Source organism: Octodon degus, unplaced genomic scaffold, assembly GCF_000260255.1.
Source record: "Octodon degus isolate 3935 unplaced genomic scaffold, OctDeg1.0 scaffold00025, whole genome shotgun sequence".
Classification (NCBI taxonomy): domain Eukaryota; kingdom Metazoa; phylum Chordata; class Mammalia; order Rodentia; family Octodontidae; genus Octodon; species Octodon degus.
This window is the reverse complement of record NW_004524601.1, coordinates 13,670,407-13,682,869: the sequence shown is the minus strand read 5'-3', so window position 1 is coordinate 13,682,869 and position 12,463 is coordinate 13,670,407. Positions and strand designations below refer to the sequence as shown.

At 47.7% G+C, this 12,463-nt stretch overlaps 1 protein-coding gene across 1 annotated transcript in view; it reads left to right on the top strand.

The window, feature by feature from the left end:
• Itgav (integrin subunit alpha V) overlaps positions 1–12,463 on the top strand; it is a 103,701-nt gene that overhangs the window by 38,157 nt on the left and 53,081 nt on the right. The window contains exons 6-13 of the mRNA XM_023712338.1: positions 751–796; positions 3,220–3,345; positions 4,372–4,416; positions 5,272–5,315; positions 5,397–5,453; positions 7,335–7,387; positions 8,077–8,279; positions 11,083–11,274. Coding sequence (XP_023568106.1) covers positions 751–796; positions 3,220–3,345; positions 4,372–4,416; positions 5,272–5,315; positions 5,397–5,453; positions 7,335–7,387; positions 8,077–8,279; positions 11,083–11,274 — 766 coding nt within the window. The remainder of the gene's footprint in view (positions 1–750; positions 797–3,219; positions 3,346–4,371; positions 4,417–5,271; positions 5,316–5,396; positions 5,454–7,334; positions 7,388–8,076; positions 8,280–11,082; positions 11,275–12,463) is intronic.

Sequence of the window (12,463 nt, the reverse complement as noted above, 5' to 3'; positions counted from 1 at the left end):
AAAAAATTACTTCTAAATTAACTTTTACTCTCTTAAACCCCTTTCTGGAAAAATGATTGTGTTTTAAAAGGAAACAACTAGGAAAGGTCTTTTGCATGGCCAGGGCAGGGCAGGGCAGGGAGTTGTTCAACTTTTGAAAGGGGCTCATGTACCTCTGGAGATGGGGAGAGCTTTACCCAATTCCAGCAGGAAGAATTTGCTAAATTACTACGTCCAAATGCAAAGTATCTTGCAGTAGACACCTAAGTTTTGTCACAGCTGTAAGAAATGCTAGTCAGGTGCGATTTGTGGATGGCTGTCCTCTAACTGCCGGCCAGTCTAGATTATCAGACTCTAAAAGCAGTTCTCCTTCAGCAGGACATTCTAAAATGACTACTAGGAAGAAAGTGTTTGTACATAGCCACACACCTAATGTATAAAAGGAATAAGTGACTCTTTTCTGTATTGTAACCAGGCCTTATTGTGCCCTCGTATTTCATTCAGAACATGAAAAACAACTAAGACCTAGAGAAAAATGTTCTCATATCTAAATTGGGCAGATTATAATTTTTCTTTTTAGTTTGATTTCAGAGAAGGTACAATGAAAACCACTGAGTTAGTTGAGTTGGTGATCTATGATTTTATTTGCTGTAGTATGTGAATGATAGGTATAAGGAGCATACATGCCTTTCATGGTCATCATGTTGATTTCTGCCTGGAGAGTGACTTGCTTTTAAAGTTTCCCCCCTTCTGTTGTGTGGTTCAACCTAGGCCGACAGAGTACTTCTCGGTGGTCCTGGTAGCTTTTACTGGCAAGGTAAGCAAACGTTTGTCACATTACCCATTGTGCCTCTGTTTCTGGTTCACTTGGCCTATCATGCACCTGGGAGATGCTTCGGCTTCCTCTGTTTCAGTTTGCGTATTTCTTTTTCCTAGTACTGGGGGTTGAACCCAGGGCCTTGGCGCTGAGCTACACCTCCAGACCCTTCTTACTTTTTATCTTAATCAAGGTCTCAGTGAGTTGCCAAGTTGTCCAGGAGGGTCTTGAACTCAGCTCCTCCTGTCTCAGCCTCTTAGAGCTAGCTCTGGGATTGTCGTGGTGCACCACCACACCTGGTTGCTTATTCTTGGCTTTGATGGACCACTGGGGATACCCGGTGATTTAGTTAACACTAAAATGTTTAATTTCTGCCTGAACCCGCTGCTGTAGTACTATAATTTGTCTTTATCTACGGTAGCATTCAGGGCTCAAGCGTGGTCAGTATCTGGAATAACTGGAAAACCATATTGACTTCAAAGCACGCTGTGGGGAGCCCACACTTGCATTTGCTTTCTGCAAAGAAAAACTAAAAGGGGGATTTGCTGAGTTGCCAGGGTGGGCTCCAACTTGGACCCTCCTTGCTTAGCTTCACGAAGTCAGGGTTCTGGACGTTCACCGCCTGTGCACTCTGTCTTTTGGGGAGACACAGCTCTAGATGTGTTAAACGACTTGTTCTCCTAGTGTCTTGGGTATGACACATACCTTTATGTAGCCCTGTTTATTCTTTTTTTTTTTTTTTTGCAGAACCGGGGATTGAACTCAGGCCCTTGCACTTGCCAGGGAAGTGCTTATTCCACTGAGCCATCTCCCTGGCCCCTCTAGCCCTGTGTATTCTAAATTAAGACAGAGGGAAACCATCAGTGTTGTTCACTGAGGTTCTTTTATAAGTGCTTAGATATATATAATTAAAAGGCAGCGTCAGCTGGGTGAGAATATTTTATGGTAATAAGATTAAAAGCAGCTGGGGGAGGGCAGTACATGCCCACGGTCCCATGTACTTGAAATGAGGCTGAAGTAGGAGGGTCTGAAGTTTAAGGCCAGCCTCAGCACTTCAGGGAGATCTCATCTCAAAACAAAATCTAATTTTTTAAGGCCTGAGCATGTAGCTTAGCAGAGCATTTACCTAATGTGCAGAAGGCCCAGTGTTCAACCTCTGTCTCACACACATACACACATATGCATGAATTTAGCAACTTTCACCCTCGATAAACAAGTACAGTGGGTTGATTGTGTGTGTGTGTGTGTGTGTGTGTGTGTGTGTGTGTGTGTTTTAGTACAGGGTCTACAGAGTCTCACTACGTAGGGTGGACTCATGGTGATGCGCCTGTATTCAGCCTCCCAAGCGCTGGGATTACAGGTGGGCACCACCACACACAGTCTCAGTGCACCCCGGGGGCAGGGCCAGCATGGCACACGGGGATTGAACCCAGGCTGCTGCATCTTCCTATGCAGGCGCTTTAATCTACTGGGCTCTTTGGCTGGCCCTGAACTTTTTTTCCCCCTCACAAATCTCAGTTTTCAAGAACAGAAAAAGAAGGCAGCATTTTATTGCTAACAGATCACCGTTTTGCCGTGTCCTTCGATCCCAGGGAGACTCGCTGAGCTCCTCCCACACTTGCGGTGCGTTGTAGGCGCAGGCAGAAAGCCAGGGACTGGACAGGAAGTGTCTCTGCGTGTGTGGCTTGACAGTATTGCTCTCTACAGTAGCAGAAATGAAAACTTCCCTCGCGTTAGGGAGATGCGCGATAGCAGTGCATAAGCCTCCCAAGGCGGCTGCATGGGGGATGATGGTGCATTTCGAGACAGGGTCTCCATGAGTCACCTAGCTGCCCAGGCTGCGCTCCACCGTTGGATGCAGTCTGCCAGCACACGGAGGTTGCAGGCCGTGCACTGATTTGTCTGTGCATTTCTTGGCTGCTTGATAATTTAGGGTCATGAGCAGAAAGGCACCCGCTCCCTCAGGTCACCTCGTAAAGCTGGTCAGGCAGCCAGTTAAAATCCATTCAACCAGGTATAGAATTTTATAATTCTAATTATAAAAGTAACGATACTTATTTATGTCAGTTAAAGTTTCTTCAAGCCCAGCGTGATGGTGCATACCTATAATCCCAGCCCTCGGGAGGCTGAGGTAGGAGGATTGGTGCAAGTTCGAGACCAACCTGGGCTACAAAGTGAGCTCAGGGCCAGCCCGAACTGCATCGCAAGACCCTGTCTCAAAAATACAATCAATCAATCTGTAAAGTTTTTTCAAGTTTTAAGGATTTCACTGGGAAGTAGCCCTTGATTTAGTTATTCCATGTGTATAGCACTGACTTTCAAAATTAAAACAAATCTTGTTTCAAACTTTTATTGCCATAGACTTATTATAAGTTCCGACTCAAAAGTAATTACTATATTCATTTCATTTTTGTATCCTTTAGGTCAGCTCATTTCAGATCAAGTGGCGGAAATCATCTCTAAATACGACCCCAACGTCTACAGCATCAAGTACAATAACCAGCTGGCCACTCGGACAGCACAAGCCGTTTTTGACGACAGCTATTTGGGTAGGGAAAATTCAAGTGCATACTTATTTTATGCAGTTGTAGTGCATTGTCTGATAATTTCCATTTAGAATTTTAGGTGGGAAAAAAATTGTTAAGTGCAGTAGATAAAGATTTTTTTAAATAGGAAGAACATACAGTTTCAAATTCGGTTGGATACTTAGGTTATGTTGCATTTCAATAATTGATTTTTTGGGGAGTGGTTTTGTACAGTCTTGCTACGCAGTGCAGGCTGGCAATGAATTCATGGCTAATCCTCCTGCTTCAGTCTCCTGAGTACTCGGATTCCAGGTGTGTGCCACCACTCCTGGCCAATAGTTGAAGAGAGACAGAATTGATACAGTGATAGTCTTTAAGTATGCCTATCTGGCTCAAGGCTTGCTGTTTTGTGCATGTGCGCCCAGCCCTCCTAGGGCTGTGGCGTGCACTGGCCCAGCCACTGCCTCTGATTTTGCTGTCCTGAGTGTCCAGCCCAGGCTGTCCTGCAGGGTGTTTGACACCATGAAACTTTGGCTGGGCCTTGTTCTCTGTACTTACATTTCTTTCTGATTTATGAAAAGAAATTGCACACAAGAGAAATAGTCCAGCGCTTGCTGATTGAGAAGATCTGTTATCTCTTGCCCTGTTTTCTTGTGAATTAAAAATTCATCCTGTTTATAACAGACTCCATTGTAAAGGGAATAAAGCAGTCCTATTTTTCCTGTGTGAGTACTGAGTTGTCATAGCCAGGCTTGGTGGCTTGCACTTGGGATCCCTGCAGCAGGAAGCTGAAGCAGGAGGATTGCTGGGGCTTGAGGCCAGGGCCAGACAGTGAGCTCAAGACCAGTTTGTTTGTTTGTGTTAACAAACAGAATGATCAGCTATCATCACATTCAGCGTGGGCTACCCTGAGGATGTAAAACATCATCCAGCTAAGAAAGTCCTTGCCCCTTCGCGGAGGAAAGAAAGGCTGGCTGGCTGACGGGCTGGCTGACATCTCTGCTCCTTACCTCTCCGCTCCTTACCACTCTCCCTCTGGCTTCCCTGCAGGTTACTCGGTGGCTGTTGGAGATTTCAATGGTGATGGTGTTGACGGTAGGAGCCTTTGAATCATGTGCAGTGTTTAAGCCTTTGAAACTTGTGACGCTAGTGTTTCTCCAGGACATCGCTAGTGTTTCTCCAGGACATCGAGACCATTCTTGGGGAGGGAGCGGAAGGGGGGTACAGAAGCAGAGGGAGAGGGAGGGAAAAGCAGGAAGGGAGAGAGAAAGGCAGGGAGAGGGAGAGAGAGAGGATCTGGATTTCTCATCGAGGAGAAGCCATGCTGTATTTTTTTTTTTGAACCAGGGATTGAACTCAGGCCCTTATGCTTGCCAGGGAAGCGTTTATTCCACTGAGCCATCTCCCTGGCCCTGCCATGCTGTATGTTGATTTATCTCAGTGAAATAAATGTCTCACTGTGTCTCTGGTGCGTCTCACCATGAGGCTCCAGATGCATCTGCTGTCCTCCAGAGGCCCCCGGCGTGTCCTTCTTGTAGCTGCCGGAGCTCCGTGAGCAGCCTTGGACCGTAGCTAGTCTTGATTACGTTTCATTGCCTGGGCATTCCTACACCATCTCACTTTGCTTTATATTATTTTATTATTTTTCATTACTCTAAATACAGTTTTTCCCAGTTCTTGGCCTTTTATCTGTCTTCTTTATCAAGAATACAGAAGAGGTGAGGGGTTATTTGCATATATTTGAATCCTAAGATGAATACAGCTTAGTCAATTTTGTTTTCATGGTGCAAACTGCTGGGGTTATTTGCTGTACTCTCCAGTTTTTAAGGATCTCTTGTTTCTTTTGTGTTGAAAGAATAGAAGTGCAAGCTTGGTCGTAGCTGTTTTCGCCTGCTGTCTCTGACGTTGGTCTTAGAAATGAGCGAAGAAGTTTCTTTTTCTTTTTTACAGACTTTGTTTCCGGAGTTCCTAGAGCGGCGAGGACGCTGGGAATGGTAGGCAAGGTTCAGAGTGTCTCGAAACACCTCTCTTATCTCCCGTGTTGCTGTTTCACGCACTTTGTTTTTCTTACCCAGGTCTACATTTATGATGGGAAAAATATGTCCTCCTTACACAATTTCACCGGTGAGCAGGTAGGCCCTTCAGATGTCGCCTCTCCTTTGTACGAACAGTGTTACTCATTAGGAAAGCTTTGAAAAATAAAAGCGTAAGAGCCGTTCATAGTCCGGTCCCACTGGTAATCCATCAGACTCTGGTTTATGTTAGTTTTGCGTCCATGAGTGTATATCTGAATAAAAAATAGTTTACTTTTAATTTTTGTGTTTTTTTTTTTTTTTTTGGAACTGGGGATTGAGCTCAGGCCCTTGTGCTTGCCAGGCAAGCGCTTATTCTATGGAGCCGTCTCCCCAGCCCCTGTTTACTTTTGTTAATCAGCATTGTATCATTTTTTTTTTTTCTAATGTCTTAAACTTCTTGGAGCTATTGAAATGGCTTAATGAGTGTGTAGTATTCAATATTATACATATAGACTGTAAACATTTCACTTTTGTTTTTCATTAAATCATTTCATAGCATGGCTTGTTTTTTGCTTTTTCTAGGAAATTTTAAAAAATTGCGTGCGCAGAAGAGCCACAAATCCCCCACTTTTCCCTGGAGATACTGAATTCATATAGTGGAGTGATCTCTGCCTTTTAATTGGCGAGAAGCAAAGGGAAGCACAGACACGCAAGCTTCCCTTGCACAGTACGGACCCATATTCCCGATGAAAGTAGTTCTCTGAGGCGCTAGACGTTTGCTGCAAGCATGGGCATTATATAATATTCCAGGCTCTGTTAGCGAGAGTTAGATAAGTGGGTAGTGAGAAGGACCCAGCCAGCAGTCGGCAGAGAAAACAGGCTCTGGGCCAGCTCAGCGTCTCGCAGGGCCTGATGGAGGACGGTGAGGAACAGGGAGGGCAGCCTGGTGCCCGGGTGGGCCAGAGGCTGCAGCTGACCAGCAAGGTCCTGTGGGCGACCTCTTTTGCCATGTGACCTCTAGCTTCGGGGTCTTCTGATGCCCTGGATCTTTGCCTTCTGGATGCTGGCTTTGTCCCCCAGCTGTGTGGGTGGTGAGGTGGCTGTGGATGAGGACAGTGGCTGTAGTGATAGCGCTGTATCATCCTGGCCTCGAGGACACTGCTGACCTCCTCCTGGTGCTGTGGTCAGACCGACATGGAGGCACTTCACGGGGCTGAGAGCAGCCTGTCTCCGTCAGACCAGGCAGCTGCTGCCCGAGGCCCAGGAGGGCCACCAGCGCGACTCCTCTTCCTGTCTGCAGTGCCCCCTTCTCCTCTGCTCGGGGTCACCCTCGGTCCAGGATGCCCGAGTCTCCTCCCTCCTCGGGAGACTGCGGCAGACCCCACGTGGGAAGCTGCTGCCCCGGCCCTGCCTCGCGTTGGCTGGCTCCCAGCTGCCAGCTCCTCGTGGCGATGGCGGTGGGGCGCAGTGCAGAGCCTTTCCTGTCCGCGTGACATCCATCCCCCGGGCCCCGCCAGCCAGTGGCCCCCACTGTAGAAGGGGCACAGCCCCTCTCCCTGTGCATAATGAGCCTGCGCAGACTCGCGCGCATCTGTCCGTAACACAGGCACAAAACCACCCAGCGAGGAAGCGGCCAAAGTACGAGACAGAAAGGCACCGCAAGTGGTGACTTCTTTAGAGTAACAGTCCTCACCCTGGAGACCGAGACTGTTTCTCTTAATTAACCATCACCTCGCCCCACCGCGTGGCAGCCCTGGGCTCCTCAGGGTCAGTGACAGTGGTGTTGTGCATGCAGGGCTTCTGGAGAGCGGAGTGGAGGGGAGGCGACAGGTTCGCTGAGAAGGGCGTGAGTCCTGCTGGCTGCAGGTGCGCCCTGAGGCCACCGCAGGGGTTTAGGAAGGGAGCAGCCTGTTGTTGCAGCTGCAAAACAGCCACCACCTGAGGCCCCACTGGCTCCAGTAAAGCATGAACACTTTTTTTCTTTTTCATTTTACACAGATGGCTGCGTATTTCGGATTTTCTGTAGCTGCCACTGACATTAATGGAGATGAGTAAGTTTTAAAAAATGTCTTCAGAAACTCTTTCCTGCTCATGTTTATAAACACATCACTAAAACTAAACATTTTCCCTTCTGTTTCTTTGTCCCTTTCTCGCTAATTTCCTTTGCTAATCTCCTTTCTACCTAAGCTGGCCATTGGAAGCCTCTTTCATCATGAATATTATTAGTAAACCTCTGTGATTTTTTAAAAATAGCTTTTAAAAATAGCCGGCCAAATAGCTCAACGGACTAAAGCACCTGCTTAGGCAGAGCGCAGAGGCCAGGGTTCAATCCCCACTGTGCCAGCCTCGACCTCGGTGTGATTGAGCCTGGGCGTGGTGGTGCACGCCTGTAATCCCAGCACTTGGGAGGCCCAAAACAGAAGAATCACTACGAGTCTGATCTACGTAGTGATACTCTATAGATCTTATATTAAATACGTACAAATTAAAATTTTAAAAATGAAATTCTTCACAGAAAAATATTTTTAAAAATAGCTTTTGTAACATGAAGAAAAAAAATGAGTGTGATGAGTTCCCTGTGGTCTTTCAGAGAGTCCTTGAAGGGAGGCTTGGCTTCGAAATGTGCAGCCTGCACCTCTGTTGGCTTCTGCCTGGCTGGGACAGATGGCGAAGGGGGAAACTGAGTCTTAGTAGCAAATGTGCTCAGGGTGGACGGTTTGACCCGACTTCTGGTCCTCAGCCTCGCAGATGTGTTCATCGGAGCCCCGCTCTTCATGGACCGGGGCTCGGACGGCAAGCTGCAGGAGGTGGGGCAGGTGTCGCTGTCGCTGCAGATGGCGTCTGGGGGCTTTCAGACCACCAAGCTCACCGGCTTCGAGGTCTTTGCGCGCTTCGGCAGCGCCCTGGCGCCCTTGGGAGACCTGGACCAGGACGGCTTCAACGGTGAGTCCAGGCACAGCGGCTGCAGTGCTCACTGCCAGAGACTGCCCAGGGGAAGGCAAGGCCTACCTTCCCAGCGCTCTGGGAGGCTGAGGCAGGAGGATCGCAAATTCCAGCCCAGCCCCAGCAACTTAGTAACTTAAGTGAGAGCCTTGTGTTGAAATAAGAGAGGGCTGGGGAAAAGATAAAAATACAAATAACTAAAATAAAAAATAAAGTAAAAAGGGCTGGGCCTGTCGCTCAGTGTGAAGGTCCTGCGTTTAATCCCCGGCAGCAAGAAGAGAAGAAAGAAACTTAAAGAGCAAAACTTGCTCCCCAGAAAGATTCAGTCTCACAGAATGACGCCAAATGTAAACACAGGTTGCTGTCTTTCCCCCTCAACATCAGAGCAAATGTTTTAAAAAATTGGCACCCAGCACTTATTCACAGAGCTGGCTGCAGAGCTTAGTGTGGCTGTGAAAGAGGCCCTCGCTCTGGAAAGGCCCAGCGAGCTGAGGGCCTGCGTCCCGGCCTCCTGCTGAGCGACAGCGCCCTCTACGGTCCGGTCGCTGCAGGTGCCAGAAGCACTCCTGGGCAGGCTGGGAGGGCAACGCTGAGCTCGGTCATACAGTTACAGGAAAGGAATGCCGCTCTCACTCTTGCTAAGCAAGCACTGTAGGACAGAGCTGTATGCTGAGGTCTTTTTATTTTGAGAGAGTCTTGCAGGATTTCTCAGGATAACCTCCAACTTCAGATCCTCCTGCCTCAGCCTCCTGAATGGCTGGGAATACATGCATGCACCACTGCTTTTTATAAAGCCAGCTTTAACTTAGTGTAATGATCTAAGAAATTCTGAGCACTGTTATGTGCTCCTTCATGGGAACATGTAAATGGCATGAACTTCCTGTTTTGTGACATACCTATTTTAGTAGATGTAACTATCTTGAAAATAAAGTTCATTTTGGCTCTCCAGCTGTCTTTAGAAGTACAAAACCTAGATTACCAAGATTTTTTTTTAAAGAAATCACATCATGGAGAAATAAATTGTGTGTGTGATTAATGATATTTAGAGGCAATAACCCCAAAAGTGTACAGGGAAGTTATTAAAAGGAAACCTTCGAAAATGCAGATCTCTTGTCCAGGGAGGTGTCGCTTGGCCTCTCGACCGCAGTCCTGCCTCCTGGAGAGTGGCAGTTGGACGCCGGAAGGATCACCTTTATTAATCCTGCAAGTTTTCAGTATTTTGTGAACAACTAGTGTACATTTTGCTTCCAAAGGAAGCACTTTAAAAGACTTTTGTCTGGGAAACTGCAACATAAATCAAATGGGAAAACCACTGTGATGGGTAACAGAAATTGCCTGGAATAAGGGGCCGCGTTTGGGTTCTGTGAAGTGTAATGTACCGAAGGCCTCCCTTGCTGGGTGGCTGGGCTGTGATCCCTGCTCTGCTGGGGAAGCCCAGCTGCTCCTGCTGTCGCTTGCGGGTGAGCACAGCCCAGCCACTGGCAGTGTCCTTGGTCCTGGGGCCCAGTCCAGTGACCTCATCTCACTTTTTATCTTTTTGTTGAGATATATTGTTTGCCAGCAGCAGATAGCCACAATGTCAGCCCCCGGCCCAGAGTGCGTTTTACAGTGATTTTACCAACAGCTTTTATTTTAGGAGTGGACAGCAGAAGGTATCAGTATTTTTCCCAAGGGTTCTCCCTTGGTCTTAGTATCACAGACAGTAGGTTATGGATGAGAGGTCTTTAGGCAGAGGTCAGTGGAAGGGTACCCGTGTGTGTGTGTGTGTGTGTGTGTGTGTGTGTGTATGTTTATGCATGTGTGTGTGTCTGAGATTACACCCAGCTTGGATCTCTTTTTGTTGGTTCCTGAGCACATTTAGTGCCATTGTCCCGTCTTCTGCATTCCTGCCCCACCCCCAGCAGGAGAGCTCCTCAAAGACAAAGTATCAGGATCATCAGAAACGAGGCAGTAAGGCTCCCCACGTAGCTGGGCAGGGGTGGGGCCCGGTGTGGCCAGGTGTGGCCACTCTGCAGCTGCTGAGCGCCTGCACACAGCCCCAGGGTCTTTTGGAGCAGTTTTGTTCATATCTCTCCAGAAAAATATAGAAAGAAAACAGAGTAGAAAAGAACAACTAAAATGCTCAACGGAGGACATGAGTGGTGTGACCATTTGGGCTTTTCAGACACGACAGCTGGGAGAGATAAGAATTAGCAAAATTTGAAGAGTTTGGAAAATGTAAAGAATTTGTGTTACACTCAGCATCAGAGCCAGCTTTTTTGGGGAAGTTATATATTAATAAATACATACTTAGTGCATAAATTCACTTTGCATCGTGTTTGTCTTTCCCACCTTTAAGTGGGAATAAAAAAGGGCTTTTATGTAATCTAAAATCTTAATTTTAAAAGATGACACACACTTGGGTGCTGCCCGTAGCGTCCCAGTGCTCTGCCAGGTGCCGGAGATGGAAGCGAGAGGTTGAGTCAGAGCCGCCGCGGGCATGGCGCGCACAACTGTGGTTGTACTCAGAGGCTGAGGCAGGAGGATCACTACAAGTTCAAGGCCAGCCTGCATGGCGAGCGCAAGGCCAGCCTGAAGTACACAGTGAACCTCGGTGTCCCAAAGCAAAAGCAGGCCAGGAGCTGGCGAGAGCGTGACAGTGGGCAGAGCAGGTTTGCGCAGGCGGGAGGAAGGCCGTGGGCCTGGGTGGGTGGCTGAGAAAAGACAGACGGGCGGCTTCAGGAGCGCAGGGGCTGACCTTCTGCTTAACCCTCCCATCCTAACCCGTCCTGCCCACCCCCCTGCCCCTGCCCTCTCTCCGCAGATGTCGCGATTGCAGCCCCCTATGGGGGCGAGGACATGCAGGGCCTGGTGTACATCTTCAATGGCAGGGCCTCGGGCCTGAGCCCAGCGCCCTCGCAGGCCCTGGCAGGGCAGTGGGCCGCGCAGAGGATGCCGCCCAGCTTCGGCTACGCGCTGAAGGGTGCCACAGACATCGACCTCAACGGGTACCCAGGTGAGCCTGGCTGCGCCTGGTGGACGGTCTGTGCAGTTTCCATGAGATAGCACCGGGGCTGTTACTCCGAGACCTGGTTCTCATCCCTGATGGGGCAGGGAAGAAAGACAGCTTAGGAAAAATGGTGCAGAAACCACAAACAGAAGCTGGGCTTCCAAATGTTAGACATCCTTTTTGGTTTTGACTGATCTGGCGTCTTTATAGAGTGCACCGTGGTGGGACCCTAGGGAACGTGTGTTACTGAGTTTTTCTTGTGAGACAAAAGATGTCCATGTGCTCAGTGTTTCTCCCTAAACTAAAGCCTCAGTCTTTTGGTTTACTTGCAGGGTGAGCACTTTGCAGTCAAGAGGTGGGTTTGGGGTTGCAGTTTGGGCACTGGCTTCTAATTGCTGGATTAAATGGATTTCTCTGCTTTTTAAAAAATCTGTATTTTATTTAATTCTCCTAGGATGGCCAGGGATAAAACCAAGTTCGCTCGCCATTAGACCACAGGTCCCTGCCCCAAAGTTGCCCACTTAATTGCCCCTCAGGGGCTCTTACACCCTGGGAGCCCTCAGTGGGTTTAGGATCAGGAGGGGTCCTTGCTAGGCCTGAAATTAAGCTGAGAAAACTAGAATGATCTTTGTTGTCAAAATAGTAAATAGGTGCTCAGTAAACAACCCTGCTGAAGTGCGCCCCAAAATAAGACATCAGCTTTATTCTTATCTGCAGATTGGCATTGTTTCAGAGTTTTTCTGTTATGAAAGCATTATACGTATAACTAAACTTTTATAAGATATAGCAAAGTATATCTTTCTAATCTTTTTTCCATATTCACTTAACTATAATATATATTTTTTTAAACAGAACAGAGTCAGTATATATTGCTTATTGTATATTTTATTCACTTAAAGTATCAGGAACATCTCATTTTGTTATTTTTTTTTAAGACGTGAATTTTAAATATCCCATTCTAACAAATAGCTGTATCTTACTCTTGCCCTAGTTTTGGCATTCACGTCTTTATGCATAATTCCCTTGCAGATCTCTGAATATTGCCTTAGGAAATTTTTTTTGGAGGGAGGGTTTTATTTTAGTACAGGCTGGCCTTGGACTCACTCTGCAGCCCAAATTGGCCTTCAGCTTGTAGCAGTCCTCCTGTCTCAGCCTCGAAGAGCTCAGATTCCAGGCTTGCGCCACCGTACCCAGC